Here is a 23,110-nt window from a genome sequence, read left to right as displayed (position 1 = left end):
GACAGACACTGGGTTGGGTATCATTTGATTCTGATTCTGCTTATTGTTCCGATTCTTAATTATTCTTTATTTTGGATTCTTTGTGTGTATATATATATATATATATATATATATATATATATATATATATATATATATATATATTTATATATATGGCTAACTGTGGATGTGTTGTGTCTTTGGGGCTGTTGTCCGCTCTCATCCTGACTGAAGTCCCTTAGCAGCGGGGAGTGAGGCAGAAAAACCAGGGTGGGAGAGCTGGCTAAATTAGCATTAGATTTGTCTTCTATCTATACAGCTAACGCTAGCTGGCCAACATAATCGTAGGTAAGCCAAGTGCTGTTTAACGTTAATTTTACCTTGATCAAAACAATTAAAATAGCTTGATGAGTGTGGTGAAGATGTTGTAACCTTATACAGTTCCCCACTAAGCATTAGCATGAGCTACTTCTCAACGTAGCACATAACGTTAAGCTGGATCGATCAATATTGAAATGTATCAATAAATTAGGCCTCTGCTGTATTACTGTGTTGGACAGTGGCATGTAATCAGTGACAAAATGATGCCATGTTGCGGTAAAAAAAGCAGTATTACGTTCACTGAGTATAACTCTTTCTGGGACATTTTGTGATTTACAATTACTCTCGAACGTATCTTCTGGGTTCCCGTGTTTTGACAGAAGTTAGAGGAACCAGAGGGGTCAAAAGTTATATGACGCCACTGACAGGCAACTAAATGGAAAGTCCCATGTCAGAAATAAATTACAGATTTTTCTGGGTTTGAAAACTGTTGGAAACATTTAGGATAGTGTATGTACACAACTCAACAAAATATATAACAGATATTGTCATTTTACAGAAATGTTACATATTGTACCTTTAAATGCAGGAATGCAGTTGATGAGTAGTGAAATGTGTATTTCCACAAGGTGGTATTAGTACTTTAACTACAGTAAATAATAAAAAATAATTCTTCCACCACAGACCTACACACATGACAGTTACCGGTGTGTTTAATGCTATGGCAGACGGGGATAATACTCCTGCCATGGCACTCCTGTTTCCAGACATTACTAAAGACAACTGTAACTACAACACAGAACTGCAGTTATTATTTCCCTTTTTATTTGCCATAACCACAATCCTTCTCTAACCTTAACTGTACCATATTTGAAATCATGAGGGTAGAATCGTCCAACATAATATATATATAAATTTAAATTTCCAACACAATTTTCTCTTCCTATGTCTGTTGATATGCAAACAAACCAGTCAAATCAATCGCTTGTTATGACCTATGAACAACCTTTTCCCTGGTCTACATGCTAATGCATTCATAAAGTTGTGAGGTACCCTGCTAAGAAACTGATAATCCCACCACCTTACACAATGAAACATGATGAGAAAGAAAGAGGTCTATCGTTATTATCTGAGATGCAAAATCATAGATTTTTGTGATTAAGTGATGGAGTTTAGAATCAATTCAATTTTTCAATTCAATTTTATTCATAGTATGAAAGAGTTATCTCAAGACACTTTACAGATAGAGTAAGTAAGTAAGCAAGTAAGTAAAGTTTATTTCTATAGCACATTTAAAAACAGCTCGCGCTGACCAAAGTGCTGTACATAGCGCATTAGCCACAGGGTGATAAAATAAAATTAAAATAAAACACAGTGATTTAAGCTAAAAAAGTATGAGTAGGTCTGGACCACACTCTGTTCCAGCCAGAAAAGGCTAGAATTACCAACATCAGACTTCACTTTATGCCTCTCTTATTTACAAATCAGACCAACAGGGTGTTTGCTGAAATCAACTTACAGGATTTCCAATAGCTCTACATTTTGCAGCTTCCAGTGTGTAAAATTACCTGAAGCAGCTGCTTTTGTGTTACTGATTATCTGAAACTACACGGTGTGGTGATAAAGACGATGTACCCTGCTGACATGGTTTCTGTTCCGCCACACCTCTCCATACATAACGTTTGTAAAAAATTCCCAAAAAGAGATGAGTCAGCATCGTTCAGGAGCCTCAGTCTTGGGTGCAGGACGGTCCCTGAGCAGAGGTGGAAGGACCAGCCAGGAACTGTGCAGGGCAGCCTCCGGCAGCAGCCACCTGCTCCTCTGCCCGCAGACACAGCTGCTGCAGAAAGTTGGCTGTCTCCATAACCAGGTCGCTCTCATCATCTACAGGGAGTAGAAATACACAGTAATTATCTGTCTGTCTGTTGTGTTGGGCTGGGTGATATGGCCTAAAAATAATATTCTCCGACCAGCGATGGACTGACAATCTGTGCGTTCTGGAAAAGTCCAGAACACAAAAAAAGTCTAATAAAGCGATATTAACAGCCAACAGCAGGGGGCGCTAATACGATCTCTTTCTGTATATGCTACATTAATTTGAAACATTAAACGCGTTAGAAATAAATCGCGAGTTGACCGCGATTTCACTCTGTTGTATATGAGAGGTTGTAGTGAGCTCACTTTTGCTGCTAGGATGAAGACTATGGTTTTGAATTAAACGGGAAAACATCAGGCATGCATTGGTACCACTCTAAACGTGCTAACAAACAGGGAAGGGGGCTAAATAATTCACCAAATGTAACCAAAAGTTTAACCAAAAAATCCTAGTTTGCACTTTCTGTCTGTCTTCCATCAGAGTGCAGTTTTTCCTTGTCTTTCATATTTGCGTTTACTATTGTGGAACTAGCAAAGACCTGGTGGTTGGTTGTGAAAGCTTCACACACAACATTGATAGGTCATTTTCATCATTTCACAGTCTTAATATGAATCAAAAGTGTAATATGACATTGACAAAATATTAAATAGGTTATTCAATGCTAATTCTTTAACACAAAGCAACACATATTATATCAATAATAGCTATTAACCTGTCTTTAAAATCATTTGTTTATTCAGGTTGAAGATAGTTGCAGCACAAAAGATGACAGGGAGAGTGCAGGGAAGTGCCAGGATGTCCCAGGATGCTCTACGTCACAATATTTCAAACGGCCCAAGTCAGATAGTCACAGCCTGGAACAATTTTTTGCTTACCACCCTCAGCAAAAACCTAAACACCTGTCTCTACAGAGAGCGTTTAGTTGTAAAGATGGTACCAACCGCAAATGGCTAATACCTTGTCTGATAGGCTACAGTATTGTGGCATAGTATCAGGACTTCCTGGCTAGTGTCTATCGCGCACGGCTAGGGGCGAATGGCCAGATGATGGGCCTATTTGGGAGAAAGTCCAGGGCTGTTTTTTTAGCCCCAGTCCGTCCCTGTCTCCGACTATATCAAGCAATACAAAATGTATATGTATCTTCATATTTTGAAATCTCTCAAGGATTTTATGCTCAATTTTACCCTTTGATACATACGATCACACCAGTATGAAGATTCTAGTAGCCTAGTCCCTGCAACATACTGTATGTAAATAAGTAAGTGAAGTTTATTTCTAGAGCACCCTTAAACTAGCCTGACAAGCCAGACCCACATCAAGATGTTGGGTCTGGGAACTCACCATTGGCAGGGCTCAATCCGAGGGGCGGGATAAACGGTTGTCTTTCAAATTCCCTCTACACTCATAGCCAACCAGAGCAACACTAGTTGATAGATTAAACTTTTGCCGTATCCGTTCGGCAAAACTCCGAACACATCTTCCTTTTTTTAAGAATGACTTCAGTGCTTAACTCCAAGTCTTCCAAAGCCGATTCCAAAGACCGCTGTTCGCCAGCAGCAGCAGCAGCCATCTTGCTTGTTTTTAAGTAGCAGGGAATTCACACGGAACCGTCGCAACTCTGCCATCCTTATGTTAAGCCCGCCCACCGACTCTATACACAATGTGATTGGCCTGACCAGAATTTGGTTTTTACAGTTCGCAAGCCATCGGAGAGTTGCTAGACTGACCCTGGCTGCAAATTACATTTGCTGCCGCTAGGGTGCGTCTAGATTTCTAGCCTACACTTAAACAGCTTAAGTTGACCTAAAAGTAGAAGGAAAACACATAAAGATCATCCCAACGACAACAACAAGCAGCAATTTACAGATACTGAATTATAGACATTTATAACAGATTGAGAGATTAGAGAGTAAAAATGTGTCTTTAGCCTAGATTTAAAAACAGAAATGGAAAGAGAAAACCTGCTATGTAAAGGCAGCTGGTTCCACAGTTGTGGAGAAACTGCAAAGGCTCTGTCAGCTTTTAGTTTGAGTCGAGATCGGGGGACATAGAAGAGAGATTTGTCCTCAGCTCTAAGAGACGGCGAGGCTGAGTGCCATTGAATAAGATCCGTAATATAAGATGGTGCCTGGTCATTGAGAGCCTTGAAGGCAATCAGCAGGGTCTTGAACTGGATTCTGAAGTGGACAGGGAGCCAGTAAAGAGAGGCTAGAACTGGGGTGATGTGCTCACATTTTTTAGTACCAGTCAGCATCCTTGCAGCTGCACTATGGACCATCTGAAGGCAACCTTATGAAGACAGGGGAAGGCCTAAATAAAGGGAGTTTCAATAGTCCAGCCTGGATGTAATGAAGGCATGAATTACTTTTTCTAGCATTTCATTCATTTGTTTATCATTGGTATTGGGTGGTTATTTCCATTTCTATACAGATCACTGTGTGTAAACTTAGATAGCCTTTGAGAAGCTTTCTTGAATTTACATGTGAGTTAATCTTACCAGACAGCCCCCAAGGCAGACAGAGACACTACATTGTCATAGGTGCTGAAGGGATTAGCCAAATGAGCCAGCCGCAGATTGAATCAGATCGTATTGTTAGATAGCCTGTCTGGGATTTCCTGAGTTCTATTCACTTTTTGCTGTCACTCAGACGCCTTGATTAGCCCAGCCCACAGCCTTTTTCATTTCAATCTACCCATGAATGTTCATCTGGATTAGAGATTTCATGACTGGTATGAAATTCCCTCTATGTATTTTTCTAAAGCTTAAGTAAATATTGTTTTTTTCAATTTAGATTCTGAGTGAAGTATTCTTTAAAAAAAAAATTCTTCTACCTCACCTTTCAGTTCTTTAAACTTCGGAGCATCCTTCTCCAGCTCGGCATCCTGCTCCTGCAGAGACCTGCACATCTTTTTGTGGGTGAACCAGTGGAGCTTTTGGCACGTCACACTGCAGTAAGTCACCTAAAACGAATAAAAGAAAATGACCTGGACGTAATTCAACATTGAAATTTCTCATGACATGACTGAATTATATTACAGAAGACTTTGACTTACTGCTTTACAAAGGGAGCACCTCTTGTGTGCTCCCCTCTCCCCACATGTAGCACAGTAGTCAGCATCTACAATCGCCATCTGACCTGTTACGGCCTGGTTCAACACTGAGAACGCTGTTGGTTCATTGCCCTAAAAATAAGATATAAGTGTGTATTAAAGTTACAACAACATTATCCCTCAATGATCCTTTTTGCTAAAAATGATATTCTATATACTAAACTTCAGTTCTCTGATATGTTCTTCACTTACAATCTCTACTGGTGCAATGCTCCTCACCAGCTGCTGAAGGAGCGTGGCCTCACAATAAGGAAACTTCCTGATACAGTCCCGAATGAACTTCTCTTGGTACTGTGGGAAGCCATCGCTGTCTCTCCCCCTCAGCAGGCTGGGACCCAGGTCACGGAGAACAAAAGAAAACATAACATCTCTTAAAGCTTTAAATTCCAAGTTTGCTCTTAATGTTTTTTCCTGTACCATTGTACATTTGCGTTGTTCCTAGTGGTTCCTTCCTTTATTATTTGTTGTAGATATTTTGGGTGCCAAGAGGATGAACCTCTGCATTATTAAGCTTCCATCCTCAGACCAACCAAGTGAGATTTCACATCTCACATTCTAATGTGCTGATTACCATCAAAGTAACAGAGTCAGCAATTGCAACACCAGCAGTAGCTGTGACACAGAGCTCAAGAAGGATATCACGGTGTTCTGACATCTACATCTTAGCTTACAAGCTAACCAGGTGAACACATTTATGTACTGCATGGGGGAGAGAGACCACAGTATGGCACGGTGAAAGACTGAGAGATACCAGTCTATCTGAGAGAGTGCAGTTCTCTCAGATGCAGTTTGTTTATTAATATAAAATAATCCTTTATTGATCCCCAGAGGGGAAATTCCGGTGTTGCCACAGCACAAGACAGAAATGAGAATAAGAAAATAAGAACAAATAAAGTAAAATAAAATGGATATGTTAAATTAGTAAAAGTAAATGAAGTACACAAGAGCAATTAAAGACAAGTTACAAGGTAAGAGATAAGTTAAAGTGACATGGTATGATATGATTAATTAGCCTGATGTGGTCATACTCAGATTCTAGTCAGAATATGAGTCTGAAACCGCTCCATTGGGCTGCGATTATGGGGCGTGTTCCAACCGAACCAGGAAAAAAAATGCCTCTGCATTCATTGGATAGACCTACATCCAATCAGAGCAACGGAACTCAACTCAGCTGTCAACAGAACTCAACACTGTGTATCGTCTCCATAGCAACCACTCTTTGCACAATGCATTCGTTCTAACTTCCGACTTTTAGACCTTTTTGAAGCTGGATATATCATGTGTTGCGTGTAAACATAAATGTGGATAACGTTAGTGATAGTGACATGCTCGCTACAGTCGCATTTCTAGAGATGAATTGGCGAAAACACGTTTTATTTCTCTGATTCACGGCTTTGTTCTAGCGCCGCTGGGCGCTCCCTCTCTTCAGTCTCTCTCTATGTCTCTACACCATATAACGCTCTCTCTCTTCAGTCTCTCTCTATGTCTCTCCACCATATAACGCTCTCTCTCTTCAGTCTCTCTCTATCTCGCTCCACCATATAACGCTACCATGCTTCGGGCAGTTGTTGAGGCTCCTCGCTGAGGATTTTAAAATGAATGCGCTCGATATCTTCTGTAACAGACGCGATGGTGGAATCTACACATCTCAACAAATTCAACCCAAGCGTCCTTTTGTGACGTGGTTGATTCTGTTAATGTTCATCATCTGTCCGACAATCTGATTGGTCCGAACAGATCCTGTTCGGGCAATAATTGCTTCTCAACGGAGCGACTCCAGACCGAACTTCCCGACCTCAAATTTTGTGGGCGGGGCTAAGTTCGGCTGGCATCCAGGCTAATGATTAATAGCAGCGAGTCTAGAATAGAATAAACAGCGTACACCACAAATATAATGCAGTATATGACTTGGTGATATGGTAGTGTAGTATGAGCTGTAACATATAGTATAAGCGCAATGTAATAGTAGTAATAATAGAATACTACTACTACAATAGCATAATAACATAATATAGATAGGTATAGCAGTATAACGAAATGCACTGTATATAAAATAATTTGATATGTAAGTCTAGTTTAATATACACTCACCTAAAGGATTATTAGGAACACCTGTTAAATTTCATGTTAATGAAATTATCTAATCAACCAATCACATGGCAGCTGCTTCAATGCATTTAGGGGTGTGGTCCAGGTCTAGACAATCTCCTGAACTCCAACCTGAATGTGGTGGCCATGATGTTGTGGCCCTCCTCCCCACAGGGTTTGGGAAAAGTTTGATTTTCCAGCTCGCTCTGGTAGTGGTGAAGTAGTTGGCTAAGGCTATCACTAGCGGTGCTAATGCTAATAGCCTTGACGGTCTACCCTCTTGTTGCACATGCGCATGACATACGTCACGACCAAATGTTAGCGATTGGTTATGGCAGATCCAGAATGGCTCTGGGCAGATCCAATAGTTTTAAACTTCAACAGAGTACCCGCCTTCAAGGAAGTTAACACTTGTCAATGTAGAGAGGCCAGACTCTCTGTACTAATGAAATGTATGAGAGTCTGGTAGGACCAGGCTAGGTTAATGTGGCTCGGGAATGGGAAGTTGCTGCTGGAGCTGCTGCCCCCACGACCCGACCCCAGATAAGCGGATGACGATGGAATGGATTATTGGTTCCTGTCTCAGATCAATCTGAGGCAGGTACTACTACTCTAAACTACTACTACAAAATTTTCCGCTAAGATTATGGTTCAGCACACTTTTTCCATTAACCCAATTTGATAACACACTGGATGATGTTCCTGACTGATTTTGACGAAAGTAAAGTAAGTTGATGCTTGTTGTTCAGGTGTTAATGTGGACGTTAGTTCTGAAAACTGTGCTGAAATGTTCTTGAGGACAGATATTGGTAGTTGCCTCAGCTGGAGGTTTGGATTGGCAACTTATTGATATATTTTTTTTTTCTTTTCTTCTCCTTCTTCTTCTTCTTCTTCTTCTTCTTCTTCTTCTTCCCAAGAAATCCATGTTCCCATGCACGAAAACTCACCAAACTTTGCACACAACTCCAGTCCTGTGCCAAATGTAAGCAGTCCAATTTGTGTGCTAATTGTTCTGATGGTGGCGCTAAAGCAGCCATCTAAAATTCAAAACTTTAAAAATTCATAACAAATCAACTGTACATATGCTACAATGTCGCAACATATGCCAAACTGTAGCCCCAATTGAGCAGAAACTTTGCTTTATTGGGGCTATCTGCTTTTACCCAGTAGCAATTGTGAAGTCCATCACTCTTTTTCCAAGAACTGCAAAACATTTTTGGATTTGTTGACACCAAACTTTGACTGTGTCATCCACACATTTACAATTCAGATGTTTGATATATCACCGCTGTATCTCCAGTCTTTCTCCATCCCCTATCTCTCTTCTCTGTTCTTGAATGTACCGTAGCGACCAGAGCCTCTCTCAGCTTAACAGACTGTTATGCTACCTGGCTATCTAGCAGCAGTAATGTTACCCAGCATGCCATTCGGCCGTCATATCCTCATCTCCATCAGATCAGGGTATGAAGAGGGGGCCCTTGGTTAGATCTACAGAACATGACCATATCAAGATAAGAGGAGAGTCATCAGATGGGATGCCAAGACTATACAAAAGTGTGCAATGGTCAAGAAGAGAAAGGACCAGGCCCTTAATAGCAATCCACATATTGATACAAACACTATTATGCCAGTAACTTGATGCTGATCTACCCATCAGCTGTAATCATTGAAAGCAACTATGAAATAAAATGAGTTCTGCGAGTGCTGCTGCTCCTGTATTCAGAGGACATACTCAGAAGCCTCACCTCTTAACAAGTACATCCAGATTGTCATCTTGTTTGTGTAGGAAGGCCAGGCATTTCTGCAGCACACAGCTGATGTAGTGCATCTTCATGGCCAGGACCTCATTTATGTCTTCCTGCTTCACACACTGCTCACACAGCATGTCCATCACCTGGTAACACTTCTCCAGGGCGGTCATGTCCACCAGCACAGGGTGCTCCTTCACCAGAAGGACTATCTGACAGATTGGACAGAGGGTTAGACAAAACATTTCTGGACAGAATAATGTCATTGATTGAGACAGGGAGGACAGTACATAAGCAGATCACCAAGTTCATACGCATTCATCCTCAGCTAACCAAGGATATGTGTACCACATGTTATTGCAATCCATCCAATAGTTGTAGAGAAATTTAAAACAAAATAAAAATAACAACCTCATGGTGGTGCTAAGGGAAAACTCAGGGATCAGTAGGCTTTATCCTCTGGGGAACACAAATCCATCCAGAGTTGTAGAGACATTGCCATCCATTCTAGTTTAGCTGTTTTCATATTCTCTTTAACAAATGTTTTAATTGTTTTAACTGCTCTTTAATATTTTATGTTAGGCACTTTGAATTGCTCTGTTGCTGAAATGTGCTTCTATCCATAAATTGCAGGAACATCTGTCTGTCTGTCTGTCTGTCTGTCTGTCTGTCTGTCTGTCTGTCTGTGTGTGTGTGTGTGTGTGTGTGTGTGTGATGCGCATACCTCTAGCACCATTAGTCCGATGGATTTCAACCTTGACAGGTGTCTTGCTACGGGCACGAGTAAGTGCAGTGCCAAGTTTGACATTGTTTGGATTAGAAATGCAAAAGATATCGCTAAATATATAGGTAAAAGAAACACACATTGGCTTTTGCCGCTCTAGCCGAGGGCCACTCCCCCTCTCACACTGCATATACATAACACTGACTGAGCTCAGCGCAGGACCATCCCCAGGACACAGAGAGGGTCGAAGAAAGCAGCGCAGCTTTGGCAACTAAAATGTGAAATACAACTCAGACCCACAAAACTTTGCAAAGTAGCACTACTTTGGACTGTCTTTGACTTGAATAAACAAACAATTCCCGAATTTAAGGACGTTTCAGAATCCCACACATGCAAAGCACAACCAGCTACAGACAACAAGGTGGCAGACAGAGCGTGATGCCACTTATATTTAAACACTAGCTGTCAGTATTACATATTGCACCTTTAACTTCTACCAAAGTCCTTTTCTGGTAAGATGCTTGTACTTTTACTCAAGTTTTGCTTTTTTTAATGGTAAATGTCAGGAAATTTTGTGGATTTGTATGAATTAAGTATTACGGTCACTGTTCACGAGCTAAGAACTCCGAACTGAAGCTGAATAAAGTGATGGCTATCTTCTTTCTGAAGGGAGTTTTCCCTCTAGCAGCACTGGCAGAATGACTTTATTCGTCTTGAGTGCAATGTCTTGATTGTCATGAGTTTTGGACACGGATATGGAAGGTCCCCAGAGGGTGCATCCTAATGACAGTAAAGAATTACTCACATTTCATCGAGTGCCACCAGCACGTCAAAGTGTTCACATGTACCGTGCATGTACAGTCACCTGCAGTAAACGTGTTATGGCCTCACCTTGACCGGGTTCAGGTTGGTGGTCATGATGACCTTGTGTAGGGGTCCTGCCAGCCGGGGGGGGAGCCGGGGCTCCTTCTCCAGCCCCTGTGGTTTGGTGTAGTACTCCAGCTTTGCCCGCGAGAAGAAGTTGGTGATCACTGTGACACAGTCGTGCTGGCCTGGAAGGAGAGTGTCCAGGTTAAGATGATAAGAGATGCCTCCCCCCTCCCCAAGCACACACACACACACACAAACACACACACAGTCAGCATAGTGTCAGCCTGTCTCACCTACAAACGCTGCCATCTGAGCAGCAGTACGACCCACAGAGTTCACCATCTCCGTCTCTGCTCCTGCATCCAGCATCATGGACGTGATGTCTGTCTTCCCTGGAGCATGTGGGTCAGTCATTTTCTTTTTAGAAATATAACACTACGTTGCACCAACATTTCTTTTTCTAAACTAAAATGACAATGAATGTTAGTGTAACCACATTTAAATTCATCTAAACTTCAAGAGAACCGTAGATGCTGAAAAGCAGAGTGACACACACACACAGATGTACCTGACAGGCCAGCGAACATGAGAGCAGTGTATCCATATTCATGCTGGTTGCAGTTGACATCAGCCCCATGCTGCAGCAGCAGACGGCACATGTCGGCCTTGCCCTTATAGGCAGCATGCATCAGGGGAGTCATGCCATACTTCAGAAACAGAGGACAGAGGCAACATTACATGAGCAGTTAGTTTATATGTATGCAAAGAAGCAAGCCAGGTATTTACTCAAAGCAGCATTAATCAATTTTTTCAATATTCATTGATATATTATTATCACCTTATAAAGTTGATATGGCGTACACGTCAGGAAGCAGTTTGTTCTATACACATCAGCCAACACAGAGCAACATGAGCAACATGCTCATTCATCAGGAGTTGTGTTTGTGTCCACCTGATGAATGTCCAATATAGTCCAATATTCTCTCTCTTTTAGCTCTGCTTTGGTCTCCAGCAGCTCCGGGGGGAAATGTGTGTCTCTGTCACTGCTACATGCTCCACGATGTTTCCCAGCTACTGTCTGACTGTCTGCTGCTGCTGAGCAGGGAGGGGGGGGGCACTGGCTTTATACAGTTTTCCTCTGAATGAGTCTGTAATAATTAGCTGGTCATAGTGAAGTTTGAAAAATTCAACTAAATCAAAATGTAATTGTTATTCAATAACAGACTCTGTTTCTGATCAATGGTATCCTGTCCGCACAGTAACCGCTTCCTGTGTATGCTTTCCATGTGTGTGTGTGGGTGTGTGTGTGTGTGTGTTTTGTGTGTGTGTGTGTGTGTGTGTGTGTGTGTGCCGCCACAGCTGATCCTGACACTCAGACAGTCTGGAGTGGCGTGATGCTATTATCACATAGCTCTCAACCATATGGCTCCATCACAATGAATAACATATGTTACAGTGACATAACTGACATTGTGGGTGAGTTTGTTTTGTAACATGAGCCTCCTGTAATTTCGTATCACTTTGAGCACCACAAACCAGAACATGAGAGTGAAACAGGGCTGTAGAGTAGAGTTTCTCAACCTTGGGCTGGGACCCACACAGGGTCACTTCAAGAGACTGTTTACATAATTCAAGCAATTGTTCCTTCTGTTTGCGTACCTCGTCCAAACAGTTGACTCGTACTTCTTTGCTAGCGAGCAGCTGGGCAGCTTCCTGTACATCACCTGCAGACCAAAGCAGACACAGTCAGAATATAAGGCAGCAACACAGAGTGCACAAAGGATGGATGTCTAAATGAAAACTTACATCAACACAATTCATACATGTATACATATATACATATATATATATATATATATAGTATCTCCCAAAATTGAGTATACCCCTCACATTTTAGTAAATATTTCATTATATCTTTTAATGGGACAACATTGAAGAAATTACACTTTGCTACAATGTAAAGTATTAAGTGTACAGCTTTTATAACAATGTAAATGTGCTGTCCCCTCAAAATAATTATAATTATAATAAATTAAAATAGCCTTCACCATACCTAGAGATTGGCATGGGGTACTTTCCATAAAATCATCTCTCAATGCAAATCAAACCAGCTATTAGGCTAACCGACATAAAACCATGCCAATCTCTAGGTATGGTGAAGGGCATGTGATGATGTGGGGGGGCTATTTTAATTCCAAAGGCCAAGGGAACGTTATCAGGATGCATAGTATCCTGGATCCATGAAATAACTGGCCTTTCAAAATAAACATCTGCCTGCCTCTATGGGAATTTAACATAGGGGTGTACTCACTTTTGTTAACAGCGGTTTAGACATTAATGGCTGTGTGTTGAGTTATTTTGAGGGTACAGCACATTTACACTGTTATACAAGATGTACACTTAATACTTTACATTGTAGATTCTCACTGAAGGCATCAAAACTATGAATGAACACATATGGAATTATGTACTTAACAAAAAAGTGTGAAATAACTGAAAACATGTCTTATATTTTAGATTCCTCAAAGTAGCCACCCTTTGCTTTTTGATAACTCTGCAAACCCTTGGTGTTCTCTCAATGAGCTTCATGAGGTAGTCACCTGAAATGGTTTTCACTTCACAGGTGTGTCTTGTCAGGGTTAATTAGTGGAATTTTGTCCCTTATTAATAATATATATATATATATATATATATATATATATATATATATATATATATATATAAAACTATATATCCTAATTAATGTTAATGGTATGCACATGTGTTCATGTTGAGCTGAGCTGAAGACTCTTCATGTTTTATTGAAATGAAAGAACTGGAGGTGTGTCAGGCAAACTATATCTATTGTCCTTGTCATTAGTCTTGAACATGATTTACAAATGACATAGCCATGAAGTAGAATTTGAGTTCTGAAATGATGCTGTGGCCTCCTTTTGTTTTTCATGTATTGCTGATGCACTGCACACATCCCAGTTTATATCTTTACCAATAGAGTGGACAATGTATTGTGCTTGAAAATGATCTTAAGTGTGTGCCTACACTTTGACACTGTACTGTACAGAGTGTTCCCAATAAAAACCAATAATAGAGTGAATAAAGCGTGTAAAGTGTGTAAGAGAGCAGTGCTCACCGGTGGCGATCAGCTGCAGGATCTTCCTCTCCGACGCTGACAGATCTCCTCTCTGAGGGGCAGCCATGCTCTCCAGTCACCTCTGCTCTCCTCTCACAGTTAGAGTCTACAGTTAGACTGGTACACTGCAGTGGACACAACCCTGGAACATACCACTGTCCCACACAACGGGGGGATAACTGAAATGAAAAAGTATTCAATGTTGTAAATGTCGATGATTGATTGATTGATAAAGTTTTCCAATGTGTGCAGCTCTGACTGCTTACTGTTTTGAATGTGTCATCTGCGGCGACAGCGACGCTATAAACTACTACAGCCCGACCCACTCCGTCATAAGAGCGAATCAGACACATTGAGATGGAATTCGAACCCATGTTTGAGCCTCACTCGAATAGAATCCATTAAGATGAATATCCTCCCCAGAATCTTGTCTTTGTTTCAGGCTATCCCTGCAGAAATTAGCATCAAGGAATTCAACGAATGGGATAAACTTCTCTCAAGGTTTATTTAGCAGGGGGCAAAAAAAAACAAGAGTGTGATTCAAGACACTGCAACTCCTGAAAAAAGAAGGTGGTATGGCTGCACCAAATTTGAAAGATTTTTTCTACTCAACCCAAATCAGGCCCTTATTAATGTATCTAATCAAGATTATACTGCAAGATAGAAGGATATAGAAAAGACATTGATTACAGACTTCCCTATTCAGGCAGTTGTAGGCAACAAATAGTTGGTCAAATAATAGATACATCGAAAAATCCATGGCTAGAGTTTCAACTCACAGCTTGTAACACAATTAAGAAAGAATATAAATGATTTGATAAATGGATAATTAGATGGAGGGCACATGAACCCAATCAACTAGATCTTAGATTTAAAACATTGGATAGGAAAAGGGATCACAACATTCTACTCACTTACAAACAAAGGGCAACAAAAGGACTTTCAAACTTTAAAGGTCCCATGACATGGTGCTCTTTGGATGCTTTTCTATAGACCTTAGTTGTCCCCTAATACTGTATCTGAAGTCTCTTTTAGACCTTAGTGGTCCCCTAATACTGTATCTGAAGTCTCTTTTAGACCTTAGTGGTCCCCTAATACTGTATCTGAAGTCTCTTTTATATAGACCTTAGTGGTCCCCTAATACTGTATCTGAAGTCTCTTTTAGACCTTAGTGGTCCCCTAATACTGTATCTGAAGTCTCTTTTATATAGACCTTAGTGGTCCCCTAATACTGTATCTGAAGTCTCTTTTATATAGGCCTTAGTGGTCCCCTAATACTGTATCTGAAGTCTCTTTATATAGACCTTAGTGGTCCCCTAATACTGTATCTGAAGTCTCTTTATATAGACCTTAGTGGTCCCCTAATACTGTATCTGAAGTCTCTTTTATATAGACCTTAGTGGTCCCCTAATACTGTATCTGAAGTCTCTTTTATATAGACCTTAGTGGTCCCCTAATACTGTATCTGAAGTCTCTTTTATATAGGCCTTAGTAGTCCCCTAATACTGTATCTGAAGTCTCTTTTATATAGACCTTAGTGGTCCCCTAATACTGTATCTGAAAGTCTCTTTTATATAGGTCTTAGTAGTCCCCTAATACTGTATCTGAAGTCTCTTTTATATAGACCTTAGTGGTCCCCTAATACTGTATCTGAAGTCTCTTTTATATAGGCCTTAGTAGTCCCCTAATACTGTATCTGAAGTCTCTTTTATATAGGCCTTAGTGGTCCCCTAATACTGTATCTGAAGTCTCTTTTATATAGACCATAGTGGTCCCCTAATACTGTATCTGAAAGTCTCTTTTATATAGGTCTTAGTAGTCCCCTAATACTGTATCTGAAGTCTCTTTTATATAGACCTTAGTGGTCCCCTAATACTGTATCTGAAGTCTCTTTTATATAGACCTTAGTGGTCCCCTAATACTGTATCTGAAGTCTCTTTTATATAGACCTTAGTGGTCCCCTAATACTGTATCTGAAGTCTCTTTTATATAGGCCTTAGTGGTCCTCTAATACTGTATCTGAAGTCTCTTTCCCGAAATTCAGTCTTGGTGCAGAATTACAGACACTAGAGCCAGTCCCACAATGAGCTTTCCTTAGGATGTGCCATTTCTGAGAGAGGGGGGGGCAAGGTGGAGAGTGGGGGTGTGGCCTTGACCAACTGCCACTTTGCTCGTTTGAAAGCCATGATGTCTCTTTCTCATGGGTGGGCTAAATTCTCTGGGCGGACAAAGCAGAGAAAGGGGAGGTAACCTTGCTCCTTATGACCTCATAAGGAGAAGATTCCTGATTGGCCCATCTGAGCTTTCATTTTCTCAAAGGCAGAGCAGGAAACCCAGGGCTCGGTTTACACCTATCGCCATTTCTAGCCACTGGGGGACCATAGGCAGGCTGGGGGAACTCATATTAATGTTAAAAAACCTCATAAAGTGAAATTTTCATGCCTTGGGACCTTTAAAAGAAGAATTTTCTTTAGATCAACAGGACATCTATAAGTATTTGCAATTACGTAATTACTTTGATAAATGTAAACAAAAATACCCAATAGATTTGGAAGATCCATTACTGAAAAAAATTCTAAGGGCATATTCACATGAATCTAACAAAGGTACTGTTTCTAGACTGCATAAAGGTTTCCTTTAAAAAAAAATACATGGGAAAGAGAGGGAGACCTTGATGACAAAAGAGGAATGGCATAGCTACTGTGAACTGCAATAGAAATATACTAATTCACACACATGGAGGGAGTTCACATGGAAATGCTTAAAGGTCCAATGTGTGGGAATTTCTCCCATCTAGAGTTGAGATCATATATCGCAATCAACTCTCTCGTGCCACGCAGTCCAAAGTACGTATTACAGCTACGGTAGCCTTCACGCTTCAAAAAGTCGGTCTCTTGCTTTTTTCAATATCCTTTTTCTTTTTCTGGGTGAAGAAGAAGAAGACTCCTGTTCCTGAAATTTGGATTTTGAATACGTGTGGTCCTCCATGTTTCCTTCTTCAAACTTGCCGGGGCCGGGAAGCTACGATACCCGTTAGTAGCATTAGCAGCACCTGGGAGTTTATCATGTGACAGAGAAAACGCGAAAGGCGGAGCAGTATGTCCTGTATGTCCCTTACCGGCTAACGTATTTCAAGATGGCGCATGAATATGGAGCGTCTACCCCAGTTCATGCAAATGCAAATGTAACATTTCAAGCCAAAAGGAATACTTGGAATTGATGGTGGTGGGAAATATTCATGTAAAAGGACAAGTTTGTGAACGGGCAACACCGATTTTGATAATGAACAGCTAAACACATTACACACTGGACCTTTAATGAGAGTCTTTATTAGGCCAAAGCAGAACATTCCCTCTCAGGAGAAAACCCAGATTTTGGAGAGGCTGTGGAGGTCGGGATGCAAACCGTTGGCATATATTCTGGGTTAAAACCTTTCTGGTCAGAGGTATATCATACAGTACAGGCCAAAAGTTTGGATACACCTTCTCATTCAATGTGTTTCTTTATTTTCATGACTATTTACATTGTAGATTCTCACTGAAGGCATCAAAACTATGAATGAACACATATGGAATTATGTACTTAACAAAAAAGTGTGAAATAACTGAAAACATGTCTTATATTTTAGATTCTTCAAAGTAGCCACCCTTTGCTTTTTTATTAATAAGGGAAAAAATTCCACTAATTAACCCTGACAAAGCACACCTGTGAAGGTAAAACCATTTCAGGTGACTACCTCATGAAGCTCATTGAGAGAACACCAAGGGTTTGCAGAGTTATCAAAAAAAGCAAAGGGTGGCTACTTTGAAGAATCTAAAATATAAGACATGTTTTCAGTTATTTCACACTTTTTTGTAAAGTACGTAATTCCACATGTGTTCATTCATAGTTTTGATGCCTTCAGTGAGAATCTACAATGTAAATAGTCATGAAAATAAAGAAACACATTGAATGAGAAGGTGTGTCCAAACTTTTGGCCTGTACTGTATAATGGAAGAAATATTTCACACAAAGATCCCCAACCACTTAATAAATCTAGGTAAAGTGGACTTTTCCCTGGGAAATATTAACAAATATGTATTCAGAATAATGATAACAGCAGCAAAGAAAAACATTACTAGACAAAGATAAAATTTTGGGAACTAATTGATTGAATTCCCAAACCAATCCTACAGAAGGGACATACTTTTGCCCTGGTTACCAAGTAAGAAAAACAATGCGCTGTGTCCTTTTTCTTTGTCTAATAGGGTCAATTTAAAAGGTGCTAGATTATCTCCCTACGAAGGTGTTTTCTTTTTCTTATATTATTACCTTGATTATTGTTAGAACCGTTTCAACAGTTTCATAATCTCTCCTCCACCTGATTTTTCTTTTCTCAAATTATTTATTTATTTTGTCGTCTTTCTTACGTATTTAATTTCATTTTAATGTATATATATATATGTAACTGACTACACTGATGAAATACCGCTATTATATGGGCACGTATGGGTGTGTGTATGTATATACTGTATATATATTTATTTATATTTCAGTGAGTCAGTCTGCTCTATATGATGAAACTCTATAAACTGCTACAGCCCACAGTGAGACAGTCTGCTCTGTATGATGAAACTCTATAAACTACTACAGCCCACAGTGAGACAGTCTGCTCTGTATGATGAAACTCTATAAACTGCTACAGCCCACAGTGAGACAGTCTGATCTGTATGATGAAACTCTATAAACTGCTGCAGCCCACAGTGAGACAGTCTGATCTGTATGATGAAACTCTATAAACTGCTACAGCCCACAGTGAGACAGTCTTCTCTGTATGATGAAACTCTATAAACTGCTACAGCCCACAGTGAGACAGTCTGATCTGTATTATGAAACTCTATAAACTGCTACAGCCCACAGTGAGACAGTCTGATCTGTATGATGAAACTCTATAAACTGCTACAGCCCACAGTGAGACAGTCTTCTCTGTATGATGAAACTCTATAAACTGCTACAGCCCACAGTGAGACAGTCTGATCTGTATTATGAAACTCTATAAACTGCTACAGCCCACAGTGAGACAGTCTGCTCTGTATGATGAAACTCTATAAACTGCTACAGCCCACAGTGAGACAGTCTGATATGTATGATGAAACTCTATAAACTGCTACAGCCCACAGTGAGACAGTCTGATATGTATGATGAAACTCTATAAACTGCTACAGCCCACAGTGAGACAGTCTGATCTGTATGACGAAACTCTATAAACTGCTACAGCCCACAGTGAGACAGTCTGCTCTATATGATGAAACTCTATAAACTGCTACAGCCGTCCTGTGTGACAGTCTGCTCTATATGATGAAACTCTATAAACTGCTACAGCCGTCCTGTGTGACAGTCTGCTCTATATGATGAAACTCTATAAACTGCTACAGCCCACAGTGAGACAGTCTAATCTGTATGATGAAACTCTATAAACTACTACAGCCCACAGTGAGACAGTCTGATATGTATGATGAAACTCTATAAACTACTACAGCCCACAGTGAGACAGTCTAATCTGTATGATGAAACTCTATAAACTACTACAGCCCACAGTGAGACAGTCTGATATGTATGATGAAACTCTATAAACTACTACAGCCCACAGTGAGACAGTCTAATCTGTATGACGAAACTCTATAAACTGCTACAGCCCACAGTGAGACAGTCTAATCTGTATGACGAAACTCTATAAACTGCTACAGCCCACAGTGAGACAGTCTGCTCTGTATGATGAAACTCTATAAACTGCTACAGCCCACAGTGAGACAGTCTTCTCTGTATGATGAAACTCTATAAACTGCTACAGCCCACAGTGAGACAGTCTGATCTGTATGACGAAACTCTATAAACTGCTACAGCCCACAGTGAGACAGTCTGCTCTATATGATGAAACTCTATAAACTGCTACAGCCATCCTGTGTGACAGTCTGCTCTATATGATGAAACTCTATAAACTGCTACAGCCGTCCTGTGTGACAGTCTGCTCTATATGATGAAACTCTATAAACTGCTACAGCCCACAGTGAGACAGTCTAATCTGTATGATGAAACTCTATAAACTACTACAGCCCACAGTGAGACAGTCTGATATGTATGATGAAACTATAAACTACTGCAGCCCACAGTGAGACAGTCTGATATGTATGATGAAACTCTATAAACTACTACAGCCCACAGTGAGACAGTCTAATCTGTATGATGAAACTCTATAAACTACTACAGCCCACAGTGAGACAGTCTGATATGTATGATGAAACTCTATAAACTACTACAGCCCACAGTGAGACAGTCTAATCTGTATGACGAAACTCTATAAACTGCTACAGCCCACAGTGAGACAGTCTGATCTGTATGATGAAACTCTATAAACTACTACAGCCCACAGTGAGACAGTCTGATATGTATGATGAAACTCTATAAACTACTACAGCCCACAGTGAGACAGTCTGATATGTATGATGAAACTCTATAAACTACTACAGCCCACAGTGAGACAGTCTAATCTGTATGACGAAACTCTATAAACTGCTACAGCCCACAGTGAGACAGTCTAATCTGTATGACGAAACTCTATAAACTGCTACAGCCCACAGTGAGACAGTCTGATCTGTATGACGAAACTCTATAAACTGCTACAGCCCACAGTGAGACAGTCTGATCTGTATTATGAAACTCTATAAACTGCTACAGCCCACAGTGAGACAGTCTGCTCTGTATGATGAAACTCTATAAACTGCTACAGCCCACAGTGAGACAGTCTTCTCTGTATGATGAAACTCTATAAACTGCTACAGCCCACAGTGAGACAGTCTGATCTGTATGACGAAACTCTATAAACTGCTACAGCCCACAGTGAGACAGTCTGCTCTATATGATGAAACTCTATAAACTGCTACAGCCATCCTGTGTGACAGTCTGCTCTATATGATGAAACTCTATAAACTGCTACAGCCGTCCTGTGTGACAGTCTGCTCTATATGATGAAACTCTATAAACTGCTACAGCCCACAGTGAGACAGTCTAATCTGTATGATGAAACTCTATAAACTACTACAGCCCACAGTGAGACAGTCTGATATGTATGATGAAACTATAAACTACTGCAGCCCACAGTGAGACAGTCTGATATGTATGATGAAACTCTATAAACTACTACAGCCCACAGTGAGACAGTCTGATATGTATGATGAAAATCTATAAACTACTACAGCCCACAGTGAGACAGTCTAATCTGTATGACGAAACTCTATAAACTGCTACAGCCCACAGTGAGACAGTCTAATCTGTATGACGAAACTCTATAAACTGCTACAGCCCACAGTGAGACAGTCTGCTCTATATGATGAAACTCTATAAACTGCTACAGCCGTCCTGTGTGACACTGACTTATTTAGCCTGGCTACATTCAATCATTTCATCAATAAATGGATTTATTTCTTTTATCATTTACAATGTTGTGTATATAAAATCATATAAAAATAAAATTTCAGTGAAATGTAATGTGTCACTTCCTTCTATTTATGGATTAGAAACAATAATAGTAATAATAAATATATGCATCTGTCAGCAGAATTACAGAAAAACAACATGAATCCGGATGGAAGGGTGTAGCCGAGGAATCCAAATTACAGGCAGATACACGAGTTTGTGGGTGACACTACCTTCCTCCCGACAACTCCCTTCACCCCCGCAGCAGGGAGTTTCGAAGCCACTGAACACAGAAGGCCCGTGTTTCCTCCACCAAGCTCATAAATAATAATAAATGGATAATTATAATTCATGACAAATAAATTGCTAGAAAACAAAACAGAGTCCGGCTAGCTCTTTCCCTCTGCTTCCAGTCATTATGCTAAGCTAGGCTAACCAACCTGGATCCAGCTCTGTACTCATGTGTAAAGTTTCCCAAAATGTTGAACCATTCCTTTAGAAATCAATATCTCGTCTATTTTAGTGTTGTCTTGAATATCATGATTATTATTTCATCTTGTCTTAATTTTTCTCTAATGGAGGGGTGATAAAGAGTGGGGGGTTCTGTGTGGGGGTTCATGTTGTGAGATGTATGTTCTGTGTTGTTTTTCAACTAATAAAAACTGTAAATCATAAAAAAAAACTTTAGAAAACAGACTTCAATGTTTCCCAGTTTATGATTTCTGGCTATGAGAAAAAAAAATTCTTACAGACACTATAGATTTTTCTGTTAGGTTCATACAGCCTGCATTACATCAGACTATCATACTACACACGCACACACACACACGTCTTCTGTGATAATTTTAGACTGAAATATAGCTCTGGTTGTTGCTCTGTGTGTGACCGCCTGGCCTCAGCTCCAGCTCTTTGTGTTAACTCCATTAGTTACTCAGTTGTTTGGGGTGTACCTTACATGGTGATCTAAATTTGCAGCCAAATGCAATGATGTGTTTGTCACTCCAGCTGGTTCTAGGAGGAACATCAGACTGTTGCTATGGTTACTACAGTACTCAGCTGATCAGGAAGAGAGTGTAGTGCTGGGTTCACCCAAGGGGGGTAAGCCTCTCTTCAGAACTCGAACCTCCTATGGCGCCATTTTGATGCTACCAAACGATCACCTCCCGTTAGCATCCCATTGACTGCCATTCATTTTGACGTCACTTTGACAGCGAATAACTTTACATCTGAAGCGTTTAAAGACTATTTGTCCATTGTTTATTTCTAAAGAAACACGACAATGTATAAAAGGCTCCATTACCTTGTACCTCACGTTATGGCTCCGTAGCAGACGTTTCTGTAACGATTGTGTCATAACCACGCAACTTACTGTCGCATAGTAGAGGAATTACCGTATAGTACAGGAGAAGCTCGCAGGCAGTTTCGACTTAAGTTGAATTACTAATGTTAACTAGCATTTTAGTTAGCAATAATTAGCCTGTGCCCATGTTATCTCCTTACATATACCTACGCTCTCTGTCTCTGTAAGATTGGAAATGATTGAGATTTCTCTCGGCACAGCTACCAGAAGACTTCCAACTTTCAGACAGGTTGCTCACGTCACATCTACGTTGTCTCTCTCAGTTGGAGGCTGCTCAGTAACGCTCAGCGCTCACCGGAAAAGTGACTTCTAATATCCTTCACTGGTCTCCGTCCAGAGACACGGGATCTGTTGGTTCAGTTTATATACTGTCTATGGGTTCACCATCTGATGGTCAGAGGACGTTCAGACAGCTGTGGTGGCGGCTGCAGTAACCCACACCCAGACAGGA

At 40.5% G+C, this 23,110-nt stretch overlaps 1 protein-coding gene across 2 annotated transcripts; it reads right to left on the bottom strand.

The window, feature by feature from the left end:
* Positions 1 to 1,954: 1,954 nt before the first annotated feature.
* On the bottom strand, positions 1,955 to 13,946 carry LOC120571644 (ankyrin repeat and MYND domain-containing protein 2-like). Of its 2 annotated transcripts, none has more exons than XM_039820700.1 (10): positions 13,848 to 13,946; positions 12,377 to 12,441; positions 11,286 to 11,424; positions 11,011 to 11,109; positions 10,739 to 10,899; positions 9,121 to 9,335; positions 5,480 to 5,615; positions 5,231 to 5,359; positions 5,014 to 5,137; positions 1,955 to 2,184 (listed from the first exon to the last, which is right to left on the bottom strand). In XM_039820700.1, the coding sequence occupies exons 1-10, from the start codon at positions 13,912 to 13,914 to the stop codon at positions 2,030 to 2,032; spliced, it is 1,290 nt and encodes a 429-aa protein (XP_039676634.1). In that variant the 5' UTR covers positions 13,915 to 13,946; the 3' UTR covers positions 1,955 to 2,029. The 2 variants fall into 2 exon arrangements, with proteins under 2 accessions (XP_039676634.1, XP_039676635.1); XM_039820701.1 differs by having other exon boundaries at positions 5,507 to 5,615.
* Between the last annotated feature and the right edge of the window lie 9,164 nt (positions 13,947 to 23,110).

Source organism: Perca fluviatilis, chromosome 13, assembly GCF_010015445.1.
Source record: "Perca fluviatilis chromosome 13, GENO_Pfluv_1.0, whole genome shotgun sequence".
NCBI classification, from domain to species: domain Eukaryota; kingdom Metazoa; phylum Chordata; class Actinopteri; order Perciformes; family Percidae; genus Perca; species Perca fluviatilis.
The sequence above is the reverse complement of the archived record's forward strand: the minus strand, read 5'-3'. Positions and strand labels throughout refer to the sequence as shown.

Excerpts from the sequence above, each read along its gene's own strand:
- LOC120571644 (XM_039820700.1), bottom strand. The coding sequence starts at position 13,914 with ATGGCTGCCCCTCAGAGAGGAGATCTGTCAGCGTCGGAGAGGAAGATC. Across the intron at positions 12,442-13,847 it reads CCTGCAGCTGATCGCCACCG|GTGATGTACAGGAAGCTGCC; the intron begins GTGAGCACTGCT and ends TTTGGTCTGCAG. Across the intron at positions 5,138-5,230 it reads GGTGCTCCCTTTGTAAAGCA|GTGACTTACTGCAGTGTGAC; the intron begins GTAAGTCAAAGT and ends TATTCGTTTTAG.